Below are 15,933 nucleotides of genomic sequence, written 5' to 3'. Positions count from 1 at the left end.
TAGTTTTCAGCAAAATCTCTTAAAATTAAGAGTTCATTTTGTTCAGATTTTCTTTACAGGTTTTCAAGTATCTACTTTGTGTTTTTGCTATAATTGAATGTGTTGTAAGGTTGTCAATGAAGTCATATAAGAAATCATTATATTTATCAATTGTTGTAACAGCAGTTACAATCATTGTCACTAAATTTTAATGATAAAAAACCTTTTTTGAACATGTTAATTTTTCTTTATACCCTCAAAATCTTTTTTTCCTGGCGTCATTCTGTAAAATTCATCATTTTGATAAAAGTTAATTACTAACTTAACTTTTACTCTTTCTGGTGAAAAAGGGTTTCCAATTTTTTTGTTTAAAATTAAAATCTTCATCAGTTTCTATTGTTTTTTTGTAATATTTGCTGCAGAACTTCCAACCTGGCGTTACATATACTTTTTTATTTTTTGTAAAAACTTTTTCCAAGTCAAAAGATTTGACTTTGAAAAATGTTAAATTCGTTTGAAATGTTAAGATTTCAAGGAAATCCTAACATTACCTAAAAAAAGAACTTTGTGTGTTCCAAAAGGTTAGGAGCACTTAGTAAGTTTTTTCTCAAAATGTTTTCATGGTAACAGCATATAGTTCTGATTGAACTAAATTTTTCTTTTAAATTGGCTTGCTATATTATTTATTTTTGCTTTTCAAAAGAAAGATCTCTGAGTTGAATAAAATCTTGGTTTTTAGGAAATCCTATTTTGTAACAATGAATGTTAGGAGTTTTTCTCATGCCACGTTTCTCCATATTCTATATATTTACTATTTTAAATATCACTCGGTAAAAGAATACCTAAATAATAAAGTTCTTGCAAACTTTGAAAACACCATAGTGTCTAATTCAAATATATTAGGAATTTAACAATTTGAAATTAATAATAAAAATGAATTCAAATGCAACAAAACAGTTTACTAAATTTAAAATACAAACAAAACAATATATAAGTATAACGGGTGATGCGGAAGTTATCGGACAAATCCTAATTTCTTTATTTGAGCATAATAATTATTTTTTGTGGTTTTATGCGTAGGCATAAACGTTCCATAAAATATAAACTTTATTATTTGAAACACAATTATTTAAAATGAGGTTAAATGCAGCTGAACAAGAATCTTTTCGAAAGCAACTAAAAATGTTTTTTGTAAATAAACCTAATATAAAAAAAAAAAAATCGTAAATCATTTTGAAAAGGAAGGATTTGCTCGAAGTACAATATATGATAACCTAAAAAGACTTGAAACTGTTCAATCGTTTTCTGATAGAAAGCACCCTGGTCGTCCGACATCCTGGACTAGAGAAAAGAAAGCCGAATTAATGAGACTTGTCAACAATCGAAAAGGGGTCAGTCAGAGAAAAATAGGTATTAAATTCGGTGTAAATCAATCGACAATTGGTTGTCAGTTAAAAAAAAAGAATATTAAATATAGAAAACATGAAAAGACTCCAAAATACACTATAGAACAACAAATAAAGGCGAAGAAAAGAAGCAGGAAACTAGTTAACCAACTCGATAACACAAAATTGCTTCTAGTCATCGATGGCGAAAAATACTTTTGTTTTGCAGGGGACAACATGCCTGGAAATTCTGGATACTACACAAACAACAAAAAGACATGCCCAGAAAGTGTTCGTTTTATAGGAAAAGAGAAATTTCTAAAAAAATTATTAATGTGGATAGCCATATCTGACCGTGGTATGTCCGAGCCATTGTTTCGCACTTCCAAGGCTGTAGCGATCAATTCATCAATCTATATTAATGAATGTTTAGAAAAACGACATCTTCCATTTATTCACAAGTATCATGGAGACTTTAACTATTTATTTTGGCCAGATTTAGCAAGTTCTCATTATTCTAAAGATTCTCTAAATTGGATGGACCAATATGTCTATCACGTTGATAAAGAATCCAACCCCCAAATGTGCCTCAAGCACGACCAATTAAAAATTTTTGGGGACATTTGGCACAGAAGGTTTACGAGGGAGATTGGCAAGCTTCAACAAAGCAAGTTTTGATTGATCGCATTAAACTAAAACTACAAGAAATTGATTTAAACTTTTTACAGTCGCATATGAAAGGCGTCACAGCAAAATTGAGATCAATTGCAGATGGTGGTGTTTTTTCATATAAAAAGTAATATATTTTTATTAAAAGATAAATGCTTTATTTAAAAAAAATATAATAGTAGTTTGTTTTTTTATTCATAAATAAATTATTGACGTTTTTATTTTGTCCGATAACTTCCGCATCACCCGTTAATACAAATATATATTTCTGAAAACTCAAAAACGTTTTTTAAAATTATGTTTCTAAATTGTATTTTAGAAATAATTAATCACTATAAGTTCATTTTTATGTGATAAAAAAGTCTCAGGAGGCGGTGGGGAGAAGTTGCCCATGACAAATTGCCCATTAAATATGTTCTAAACTAAACTAATTATTAAGGTTTTGATTAGAGATATTTTTGAGAAAATCTTTTTATATCATAAAAAATAATCTTAATTTAAATATTTATTATCTTAATTTTAATTTACATCTTCTTATATTATTATGTTACAAAATTTGTTTTTCAAAATTCTGAATAGAAGTTTTTTTAGGTGCTTACTTTGATCAAATATTATGGGACAATGCATGAGTCTAATTTTTTTCAGTAGACTTATGATAAAGTAATGATATACAATCAACATTCCCCCAGGGATTTGTGACAGGCTTTATGTTAGCTCCAAATCAAATCATTTTAGTCTTCATATTAGCTCTAAATCAATCATTTTTTCAAGTCCTTAGAGATTTATTATTATTTTTGAATTCCTTAAGCTAAAATCTATTTGAATTTCGAATATTAGGAAAATCCTCCAAACCATTATCAAGATGTCAAATTTGCTTTGTTGACTCCTTTAATAACTACAAAAATGTTGAATCAATTGTATGTTCTATCAATATTATTTTAACTGGCAATATCTCAACAACCCATGAATATTTTCAGCGAAAATTTCCACAGTTATCATACATTTAATATGGAATGCAAATGATATATAAATAAAGCAATTCTGAGACGTAAAGCTGACACTGTGTAGATGATTTCATATGGAATAACCCTTATCTAACTTTTTCTTCTACTTCTAGTTCTCTTTCAGCAGCTGATAAGAAGCTAAGGATCATCAGGACATTCCTGATAATCCTGTCAAAGGAGAAGGAAAAACTGGTGTTTTTGTTTACTAAAAATCACAAAAATGTAACTTACTAGGCTGGAATGTTTTATATGTAAGATTGCTTTTTTGTTTATTTAAAAAAAGGGTGGTACATGGCCCCAATGTACTTTTTTTTCACCCTTTTTTGACACTTTTGATCCATGTGTGCCACCCTTCAACATTATTTAATTTAATTTTTTTCTATATTTATTCTCACAATGACTAATATTTAAAAAAATTAGGCACTCCTTCTGTATATTTTTTTCGCAACACTGAAAAAGTTATAGAAAAAGTAATAAAGTAGATAAAAAAAATTATTTCCCTACTTCTACGGTCTTTTTTATTACAAAATGCACTTTAATTAGTAAAATTATTAATAAGTTATTAAAATATCCTATATTATTTTGCATATCAAACTTAGTGAAGTATCTAAATTAAGGTGGATCAGCTCTCTATTAATATACCTTTCTTTCAAGTTGCAGGAAGACAAATGAGAAAAACAAAATTAATGCAACATTAGACTTTTTTTAAATTATTAACAAAGTATTGTTTAAAAATATTAGTTATGTTTGATGCTAAATCTGTTTTCTTTTCCACTTGTCTACTTCTTTTGTAAAAATGGTTAAACTAAAACAAATCCTGTCTTTTCTTCTCTTTGGTTGTTTTTCCAATCAGTTCTTTAACTAGTTTAATGGCCCTCTCTGATGAGCCATTGACCACATCAAGGAATTAAATAATAATTTTAAACTCAAGGTAAAAGTAGTTGAACTTTCAGAACTGTGAAGGAATTTTAAGCCACTGCAACTCACTCTTTCCATGTCTAATCTTATCAAAGATAAGCCAAGATTGCTCAGTTACTAGAACACAAAAAGATGAAGACTATTCTTGTGCAAAATCTAGAGACTGAAGAAGCTCTTCATTGACCATAACATGTTCAAGTGGATATACTTTAGGTTTTGCAAAAAGTGTACTGTACAACGCTTTGGCAATATCTTATCTGTTCGGGCAATTTTCATCTGCTAAAGCAAGCACAACTAAGACAGGATCAAGATACCAGCTGTGCCTGACAAATAATTTAATTGCTGAAGTAGCTGCATGAAGATTCATATCCATGAACCTCTTCATCTGCCACAACATGATTCCTGCATGTTGCAATAGACCAGAAATACGAAGTTTGAACCTCTCTTTTTGAGAAACTGCCTTTAATGATTTTAGATGTTTAAAGAGCTGCCTAGATCAGACTTTTTACTACTGGGAGAAATCTTGTTAATGTGGGTAATATGTCTTTCTAAAACAAGATGTCTACAGGCAAGGAAAGGTAGTGGCTGCCCAAAATAATGTGTGTTGCTTTCCAGTGTTGGAAGCAGTAGTATCAAAAGATATACACTGTATATGATAACTGAGGTCAAAAGATTCTATTAGATTGTAAACTGCTTTGAACTGCATTTCTACAGCACCTGAATCAATATGAGGAATGCCTAGTAGTTTTCCCAATCACTTTCACTAGTACAGCTAATCTTTCTCTTGTGACTGAAATGTGATGATGATTCAGATCAAAAAAACAAAATCATTTATTTCTCCTACTGAAATAATATAATAGCAGTATAATACTGCTTATGATAGCAGTGTGCTGGGTGACAGAAAGTTCTTCTACTACAACAGTTATCACTGTACGCTTTAGAATATCTTTAGGCTTTATTATACTTTCTCTTTCGTGAGTATTATCATTTAGCTTACTTTTAACAGAGTCATTGCATTCTGAGCTTAAATAATCAGTGAAATCACTTTCTGAGCTATAAGATATATTTAAGTTTTTTTTTTTCTGAGGGTTCTCTTTAGGATTTTTTTTTTTTTTTTTTTGCAGATCTCTCAGCAACCTTTTTAAAGGTAATATTAGAACAGCCTAGACAACATTGTCTTTTTTCCTTATGCATTTTCAAAAATACAATGTCCATATATTTAGTTTCTTTTTATTTTATTTTTATCCATAATTATTTTGTCTATTATGATTTTTATTTCATGTCCCAACCAAAATACCTTTTTAGATTTTATTAAAAATGTGTCTCTATCCTTGATTGCTCATGGTGTCAATCTGTTTTTAAAGGATTGCAGCTTTTTATATTTTATTATTAGTGTTTCAACTCCTTTCCTAAAATTAATGTTAATTAGACTGTAAAATGCATTGTATGTTACAAGTTCTGTGTCCTCCAAGTTCCCAAGGAGCCTTCAGTTTAGATATAATGCAACAGTTCTCTTTCCACTTCTGAACAATTTGGTATAAATGTATAACAAACTAAGTTTATACCAAATACATATATTTGGTATATATGTATTTGGTATAAACTTAGTTTGTTGTTCAAACCTTTGTTTAAACAACAAACTAAGTTCTAATGAGAAACTGATGGTTTGGGCTCTCGTAGGTAAAGATAATACTAGATTATTTCTTTAACAGTTGAAAAATGAATTGATAATAGTGTCTTTCTAGCTTTTTCTTATTAAGAATATTTCTTTGCCTCTATTTCTTATTTTACCAAGAATTTTTGGCATAACATTTTATTTCATTTAAATAAACTATAATAACATAAATTTAAATATATTTTTTTTATTTCTAAAAGCAAACTTCATTGAGTTCATGCAAGAACCATTTTACCCATGTTTAAGCTTTGTTAAATCTTATTAAAACAGCAGATGTTGAAAATTGAGCATGGTTAATACATTAGTATAATGAAATCACACCGCTATCACATTCTCCGTTTTTCCAAGCTTTTGTGCTCCCACAAACGCCCGCAAAAACTTTGGCGAGTGGATAAAAAAGCGTTTGCCAAAAAGATAAAAGCGTTTTATTTTAAATCGCAACAAAAAACTTGTTTGTTCATTCGTTTAACTTTTATGAAAAATAGCTTTTTTTAATCTGTTTTTTGCAAATTGTTTGATATTGTATTTATTCAAAGCGTTCTTTTTTCTATTTTTATTTTAATTTAAACAGCACGAAAAAAACAAATTTTTTAAATTGTGCAGGCTGACTTAAAAATGACTATCCTGTCAGTGCTTTCTCGGGCGCTGGCATTAACTTTCAAACAGAGAAGACTGCTATTATGGAAACAGTTTTGCATGCAGAAATAATGAAAAGCTTAATTAAATTAAAAAAAAAAAATCAATCTGGAGTCTTTTTTAATGACTTTTTTTATTAAATTTAAAAAGGCATATATTCATTGTGAGAATAAATATAGAAAAAAAAATAAAATTACTAATGCTGGAGGGTGGGTCAAAAAATGTCAACAAGGAGTAAAAAAAAAAAGTACTTTGGGACCGTGTGCCACCCTTAAACTTTTTTTAAATTAAAAAAAAAAATCTTACATATAAAACAAGAGTCTGCGCTCCTTATAAGTTCCCACTCTAGTTTAAAAAAAAGTTTCATCTTGATCTGAACCACCCTAATATATAGGGGTAAACAGATTCTATCTGTTGACCAGCCTTGCACCCCTTCTTCATCTATTAGGCTGGTGCAGATGTATTTATAATACATTGTTTCCAGTTTAGGATGTTCAATGCTGGATCTTCTTGACTCAATGCATGGTTTTTGCTTGTGTCTCTGTTTTTATGACAAGGTGACTCATTCTATTATCTCCTAATGAGGGTACAGCTTTAAATCTCAGTTTTATGGTTCTGAGGCTGGCTGGTAGTCAGGTTTTCTGAACTCTGTGGTAGCTCTCAGAGAGATTCCATTAACAGCTGTAAAATATCCATGTTGCGCATGGATCCCTGTTCGTACTTTTGCACGGATTGCCCTGTTTGTACTTTTGGTGTGCATTGTCGAGGCCACATTAGGAGCCCTTTGTTATGGCTTAGGGTTTATTAATAGTAATGAGGCAATTGCTTGAGCTGTTATATAGTGTACTAAGAAATATCTATGCTTCGAGTTAAGTTCTTTAAAAAATTTAAAAATGATAAAAGTATCAAAAACTATAAAACACAAAAAACCATCATCATCACCAAGTTCTCTGGACCTATCATTCACCTAAAGTGAATGATAGGTCTTGTCACCTCATCTAAAGACAAAGCTGAATTGTTTGCTAAGAACTTTTTGTCAAATCATCTCTTGACTCCACTAGTTGCGTTCTACCTGATATAGCCGACTAATAGGTTGATCCATTGCTTGACATTCTTATTACTCCAGCTTCTGTATCTAAAGTGGTTTCCTGCTTAGACTCTTCTACAGCTTGTGGTCCGGACAACATACCTGTTGTAGTCTTGCAGAAGTGTTCTCGGAGCTGTTGTCTATACTTTCAGAACTATTTACAAGTGCTTATCAGATTCTTGTTTTCCGGCATGCTGGAAAGTGGTATCTTTTATCCCTATTTTCAAAACTTCTAGAGAGCAATCTGACTCGTTAAACTACCATCCCTTTAGTCTTCTTCTAATCGTAAGCATAGTTTTTGAACCTTTAATTAACAAACACTTAATCTCTCATCTTGAATCTAATGACTTACTTTCTGATCATTAATATAGATTTTGATCTTCTCGTTCTACAGCTGATTTGCTAACAGTAATAACCAATAGGTTTTATCGTACATTAGATAGAGGTGTAGAGGTTAAGGTTATCTTGACATTTCTAAAACTTTTGATAAAGTTTGGCATGCTTCTCCATAACCTTTCTTCTTATGGTGTATCAGGTAAAATCTTTAAGATTAATAAATCCTTCCTTTCCAATTTAGTATAAAAGTTGTCCTTGATAGACAACACTCTTCTTCATATCCTGTAACTTCAGGGGTTCCTCAAGGTTCTATCCTTGGTCCTATACTCTATTTAATTTACATTAGCGATCTTCCAGATATTCTCACATATAAGGTTGCATTGTGCGCAAATGATACTACTATTTATTCTTGTCATGATAAGAAGCCAACACTCTTTGATTGCTTGGAGGGGGCATTTGAGCTTGAAAACAATCTCACTTCTGCTACAGCATGGGGCTCACAGTGGCTGGTGAACTTTTATTCAGATAAAACCCAATTTTTTCAGTCAATTGTTACCACAATAATTCAGATCTTTCTATATTTATGAGCGGTGATGTACTCGACAAGTCATCTACCCTTCATCTTATAGGATTAACTCTTACTTTCAATCTTTCTTGGAAACCATATATCAAATCCATTCCAAAATTAGCATCTGCTAAGATTGCATCTCTTTATCATACTCGAAATTTTCTTACTCCGGATTCTATTCTTTATTTCTATAAATCTCAAATCTGGCCTTGTATGGAATACTGTTGCCATATCTGGGGCGGATCTTCTGATGATGTCTTTTCTTTTTTAGACAAGGTGCAAAATCGTATTTTAAACATAGTTGGAACTGCTATTGCAGCCAACATCCAACAATTATCACATTGTCATAATGTTGCTTCTCTTTCTCTTTTCTACAAATACCCTAATGGCCATTGCTCTAAAGAGCTAGTGTCTCTTGTGCTATCTACTAAAATTCATTCTCGTGTTACTTGTCATTCAATTAAGTCAAATCAAAATCTTTTTTTCTGTGACTATTCCAAAGTGCTCCAAAAACTCTTACTCGTCTAGTTTTTTCCTTGAACATCAGTTCTTTGGAATTCGCTTCCTTCATCTTGCTTTCCTGATTCATATAATTTGCAATCTTTTAAGTATTCTGTCAATCGTTATCTTGCTTTATAAACTTTATCTTTTTTCTCCCAGTAACTTTCAACTCTATTAGGTTATGGTTGCTTGCAATATATATATATATATATATATATATATATATATATATATATATATATATATATATATATATATATATATATATATATACACACACAGTACTGTGAATAAGTTTTTGACCACTTATATAATTAGACGTATTTACAATTTTTTTCCTATGTAATTTTTTTAAAGCGTACTTAAGTTTAATAATATATAAGAAAAGTTGAAAGAATACATTATTTTGAATAAATAAACAAAATCGATGAGGAAACATGAGGGATTTGTTTGTTTATTTATTAAAATGATGTTTGATAACAACTATATCCAAAACAGGGTATTCAAAGAATGCTGTTACAGAAATCATTAAAAAGTTTAAAGAAACTGGCTCCCTTGAAGATTGAAAGAAAAGTGGTAGACCTCCTAAGCTAACAAAAGATGACAATAAATATTTAAAAACCCTATCTTTAAGAAATACAAAAAAAGCATCAACCGAGCTGGCTAAAGGTATTAACACAGCAGCTGGGAAAAATGTCAGCTCTTCTTTTATTAGATGGCACCTACTTAAATTGGGATTAAGAGGGTGTGTTGCAATTCGAAAACCATTATTACGGTGTGGCAATAAAGAAAAACGACTTAAATATGCAAAACAACACAAATATTGGGCCCAGGAAATGTTTAATCAGGTTCTGTACACCTATGAGTCCAAATTCATAATTTTTGGAACAAAAGGATGCTAATATACTTTTGAATGGCGTAAAAGATTTAACCAGAGTTGGAAGGCCGTCAAAACATAGCTCTAGATCAAAGCTTATTGTATCGAGTGGTATGGGAAGATCCTAAAATTAGCTGCCAAGAACTGTCTCATAAGTAATAATGCTGGTTTTGTTAGTGTTAGTTATAGCACAGGTAGATGTCAGAATAAGAAAGTTAATGATTGTTTTGTTGCTGCCAGAAATTGTTTTAAGGATGACAAATAGGATTAAAAGATATAAGTGGAGTAAAAAATGACTTCCCTGGTCAGTAGAAGATTGGTCCAAGGTCATTTTTAGTGATGAATCAAATTTTGAGGTGGTTAATTGTAAATTAAGAATTATTATTAAAAGATTAGCTTCAAGGAAATATAAGGAAAGATATTAGGTACCAAGAGTACTAGGTAGTGGCGACTTGATTGGTGTATGATGATACATTTCTCATAAGGGGATAGGTTTTAAAAATTTATACAGAGAGAATTAGCCTAAGCATAATTGAGTCTGCGTAAAAGCATATACTGGTCATGCAAAATACTAAATTAAACTGTGGCCTTATATTTTTGACACATGTTTTTTATTATTGTTTTTTGACCTGAATCTCTTATTTAATTGATTTTGATACCAAATGAAATATTTTTTTAAATTTCTTATTTTGGTTATACAATGTATTCCAAATAAAAATAAAAATCTCTTCTTTTTTTTTTTATTTTTTAAAAAAGCTAAAAAAATAGTTTTGTCACTAACAGTAGTTTTATCACTAAAGCCCTCAGTTGATGTACCGGCACTCCCTTGCAACAGGCTATAAAACAGTTAATGTATGTACTGAAGCCCCGGACAGCAAACTGTTTCAGTGTGATGTTAGAGATGTTATCTAAACACGCATTCATATTTAGGAGTAAAAATACCCCTAAATGTTTGCTTGCGCTATCCCTCCCTCCCCTGTTCAAACCTGTGGGCAGTGTGTAGTAAACTTTTAAGCTTTACAATTTTATACTATTATAAATTCATCGGTTTTAAAATTTGGTCATAACTAATGTAGCTTTAAATATTTTAAAATTTAATTTTAAAATATTTAAAATTACATTAGTTATGACCATGGATAATCTCCCTCCCCCACTAAAAAAAAATTAAAAAATGAGGGGATTTTAAATTTCGCTAAAAATGAGATATTTTACAAACGTGGCCCTGGCAAAGTTAAAAGATTTAACAGGGGTTGATAGGCGGGGCAAGAAAAAAGTTTATAATGCTAAATAAATTATATTATAAATATATGCTCTCATTTCCTATTTATTAAATACTGACATGAAAAACTAGATGAATAAAAAATTCTATAGCATACAGTTAAAGGACTTTGCTGTTTTTAGAACATGCAGGGACAAATATAGTAAACAAATGAGACTTTGCTGAATGACAAGTCAAGTCAGAATAAGTTTTAATTGATCGAACTGGAGATAATAGTTTTTTTGAGCAGCAACCATCATAGTATTTGTAGAAAAAAGAAAGATGCAACCTTACAACAATGGCAGAGTGGCTCTAGTCTGACACATCAAGACAAGCCCAACTACGTTTACAATGTGCTTTTGAACCTTGTCTGAAAGTGAGAGGGTTGTTTGTCAATATAGGAATGTCAACAATATTGTGATTTTATTTACTGCAAATAACTCAGTTATTTTCAGTAAATAACTGAGTTTTTTTTTGGAGTTAAAATCCACAAGCCACTGCAAGCTCCAGCTGTTACAGTAAGGAGATCTGGGAAAATCGGCTACTTATTTTAAGTGATCAAATAGTAAAGACTTTTTGTTAAGACAAAAATATGCTTGGATGGAGAAGATGATCGAGATATGTTGAGAGCTGTTTATATTAGATAAACAGCTTAAATAGAGAAGGCTAAAGCTTGATGATGGTGTTGATGATTATGAAAATGATAATGATCATGATCATGTTGATCATGATTATGTTAATCATTATGATGTTTACATATAAATATACATGAATATATAATTGACATGGTCAATTTCTACCCTGTTTACTTCCTAGTATAAGATAGTAAAGCTGAAAAGTTCACTACATCACTGCCTACACGTTTGAGCAGGGGCAAATATTTTAGGGTATTTTTGTTTCCCTCCATCTTTGTGATTTTTGCAAAGCATCTTCTTTAGATATAAGCATCAACTTGCTTAAGTTTGGAGTTTGCACAAAATGTCTGTCTTATATCCTGCTGCTGGATAGAAGTGTTACTACTTCAACTATCTTATAGCCTGCTGCTACAAGGGAGTGTTGCTACATCGACTATCTTATAGCCTGACTCACAACGGAGTGCCGCTCCATCGACTGAGGGTTTGGGCAGGCAATATATATATACAGAGCTGTATATATATATATATATATATATGTATATATATATATATATATATATATATATATATATATATATATATATATATATATATATATATATATATATATATATATATATATATATATATATATATATAGATCTATAGTTTGTTGGCTTTAGGAAGAGCGGAAGGAAAAAAGTGATTCTTTCGCCAACACATACGTCACTTTTAATTACTTTTGACTTTCGTCCAACATTTTCGTGTTGGACGAAAGTCAAAACCATTAATTTAATTACAAATTAATTGTTATATAAAAAAACCACAAAAACGCAAATTTAATTGACCGGAATGTTTTTAAAAACATTCTGAATGTTTTTAAAACATTCTGAATGTTTTTAACAATATAAACAATGTTTTTATTTTTATTTTTTTTAATAAAATGTTTTTATTTTTATTTTTTTTATTAAAATGTTTTTATTTTTATTTTTTTTACTGTAAATCATGCGCGGAGTGTTGCTACATCGACTATCTTTTAGCCTGACTCGCAAGGGAGTGCTGCTACATCGACTGACAAATAGCCTGACTCGCAAGGGAGTGCTGCTACATCGACTGACAAATAGCCTGACTCGCAAGGGAGTGCTGCTACATCGACTGACAAATAGCCTGACCCGCAAGGGAGTGCTGCTACATCGACTGAGGGTTTGGTTGGGGCAGGCAGTCTATCATTTAAAAAAAAAAAAAATTCCGGTCTTGCATTTTAATTTTTACTTTTTGTCAACAAAATATGGAAAAAACTTTCGGACAACATCTAAGGGTTCTATATATATATATAGATAGATGATATAAATGTGTGTGTTTATATATATATATATATATATATATATATATATATATATATATATATATATATGTATGTATATATATATATATACAGAGCAGACGACACCAAGGGGACGAGCCCCCCCCCCTCCTTTTTTTTATTATTTTAGAAAATTCTAAATATAGAAGACTTTAAATAAGACCTAAAAATTGACATTTGTGCCCCCCACCCCTTACTTTAAAACCCGTGTCGTCGGTCCTGATAGATATCTATATAACTAGATAATATTGTTTAATTTAAAAAAAAAATTAATTTTTGAGGAATATTTAATAACTATATAAAATGTAGTGTATAATAATTATAGATAACAATCAAATATTGCATCTTGGAATAGGAAGCGATGACCGTTTGGTTTTTTAAAAACAAAACAAAAACGTTTAACTGTAAAAGCTGAATTTTTTTTTTAAGTTAGAACTTTTAAAAAAAAATTATCTACTATTCCTGGTATCTTTCCAAAATAACTGTTAAGTTTTTTGAATTACAATTAGTTTTTTTTTTTTACTTTACTTTGACATAAGGATTAGAGCTAATCAGTTTATTTTTGTAAGTTATTATTTTTAAATGTAAACTTAAAAATAAATTAACTTTAACTTAAACACACTGCTAAATAATGCTTATTAAACTCTCACTCCCCTGTTTTTTTATTTTTACTTGCAATTAACAAAAAACCTGCCTTAATAAATAGAAAATATAGCATCACTGATAAAAAATAAAAAGCCCTCTCTCCCCTTTCCTCGTTTATTAGATTTAGACAAACATTATTACCACCCCACCTTGTATTAAACACCTGAGAGTATGTTTTTTTATTTTAATAACATTAAGTTCTTTAGAATTTCTAATTTGATAATAGTTATTTTATTTTTACAAAAGTTATCTTATTTTAAATAGGCGCACGTCAGGTTGTTGGAGTTGATTATTCTGAGGTAGCGTACCAAGCAATGGATATTGTTAGAGAAAACCATATGGAAAATTCTATAATGATTGTAAAAGGAAAAGCAGAAGACCTGAATTTGGATGAAAAATTTGATGTTATTGTTTCTGAATGGATGGGATACTTTCTTTTATTTGAAAGCATGCTGGATACTGTTTTATATTGTCGTGACCATTACTTAAAAGAAGGTGGATGTGTGTATCCAAACAAATGCAACATTCAATTGCTTGGTATGCATGATGCAGATTTGTATAAAAATAAAATAGTTTATTGGGATGATGTTTATGGATTTAAGATGTCTTCAATGAAGAAGAATGTTTTTGAAGAACCTTTAATTGAAGTTGTAAGGTCTGATTTTATTGTATCTAAATCATATGAGCTAATTAATTTTGATTTAATGAAAGTGAATACGGCTCAACTGGAGTTCGATCAATGCTTTATCTTGGAGTTTATTAGTGACGGAATAATGTCAGCTCTTGTTGGTTATTTTAATGTGGAGTTTAATAACCAATCAGAAACTCCGATTCAGATGAGTACTAGTCCCTTTGACTTTCCTACCCATTGGAAGCAAACTGTTTTTTTTCTTAAAGAACCCTTTTTTATTAAATCCGGAGATACATTGAACGGTCGACTTATTTGTAAGCGGAATAAAAAGGACTTTCGTGCTTTGGACATTGCTATATTCTTTTATGATAAAAATCTAAAAGATATAATATTTAAGCAATATTATGTTATGTCATAGAATTTTAAGTTATTTTTTTTTAAACAATGAAAAAGAAAGCTTTTTATTAAGATATGTCATCGATAATTTTTTTTTTGTGGAGAAATTTAATATTACTGTGGCTTTACAACAGTTACTGATACTTTAACTTCTTTAAAGACTTTTTAACTTCTTAGAAGTTTTTAAACAAAAACTTCTTTTAAAGACATACGACACTTTAAATTAAAACAATTTTTTCAAAGTTAATAAATTATAAAATTTAATTAGCAATATTAGTCTTGCAAAGTTAAACCTTACTGGTAAATTTAGAAAATATTATTTTCCAGTATATTCGGAGATTTGTTTTATTGATGACTGTCGTCGTATTTTGATTAAATAGTAGATATCTTAATGATTTATTGGTAAGTTTTCCGATATTTTACATTAACGGGCAGGAGAGTTAAAATTCATCTTCAACATAGCTGAAGATGATTTTTGAAAATTTGTTTCGTAGTGGTTCCAAAGATAATTCTTATTTAAGTTTACCACTCATGCCGCATAAAATGTTGTATTTTTATGTAAAATTTTATAAATATTATGCAGAAAGATGGTACATAAGTGAAGTCTAGGTCGTGAAATTTATCTAAGTTGTGTAAATATCAAATAAAGCATTTTTAGTTTCAATGTTAACACTTTCAATTTTACTCTGTTTCAGATCTTCCAACCTTTTATTTTTTTTAACCTTTGAGATTTACTCAAAAGCATGTGAAAATTTTCTAATTATTAAAAATTAGTAAAATGTTACAGAAATTTCGCAGCTGTTGTGTTTTAGAAAGGAACCTAATAATCATTATTAAACAGAGTGTCACCACCAGTATTATCAGACTTACTAAATATGTGGAAAGTTATTATACGCAAGCGCATTAAAATTTGAGTTTTAAAAATGGCTGAATGGCAATTTTAAAATATCATAACGTCTGCATGATATTTGGTTGACTACGACATATTTCCGTTAAATGATCATGTCTGTGAAATATAAAAAGACGAAAAAAATTTAAACGATAAATTTTGCGGTATCGTAAAACGTAAATGTCTATAGCGAAAAAACCCAGACCGAAGACTCTTTTTTTTTAAAAAAAAATCTTAAAATCCCAATCGCTTGTCCAAATTTGAATAAAATTTTAAACAAAAACGTTTTTTTTAGGTAAAATGAACATCATAGTTTAATAATATGACTTGTTCTGATCGTTTAAAGGAAATTTTTCTTAACTATAAGCTCTTTTGGTCGGAATTTTAGTATTTTTTGTGAAAATTGATAAAAATATTGTATTTTTACAACTATATATACAGTATTGTGAAAAAGTTAAGAACCACAAAAAAAACAAATCATAATTTATTTTTATTTTTAAAT

The 15,933-nt window shown here is 29.8% G+C and overlaps 1 protein-coding gene across 2 annotated transcripts in view; it reads left to right on the top strand.

Moving 5' to 3' along the window:
* The window catches only part of LOC100211113 (protein arginine N-methyltransferase 3), a 26,799-nt gene extending 12,181 nt beyond the window's left edge, over positions 1-14,618 (top strand). For both annotated transcript variants that reach the window (XM_065791721.1, XM_065791722.1), the window contains one exon: positions 13,780-14,618. In XM_065791721.1, the coding sequence (XP_065647793.1) occupies positions 13,780-14,564 (785 nt within the window). In that variant the 3' untranslated portion in view covers positions 14,565-14,618. The remainder of the gene's footprint in view (positions 1-13,779) is intronic.
* Positions 14,619-15,933: the final 1,315 nt, after the last annotated feature.

This window comes from Hydra vulgaris, chromosome 02 (assembly GCF_038396675.1).
Source record: "Hydra vulgaris chromosome 02, alternate assembly HydraT2T_AEP".
NCBI lineage: Eukaryota > Metazoa > Cnidaria > Hydrozoa > Anthoathecata > Hydridae > Hydra > Hydra vulgaris.
Note: the sequence above shows the minus strand (reverse complement) of the source record. Positions and strands in the feature narration are given on the sequence as shown.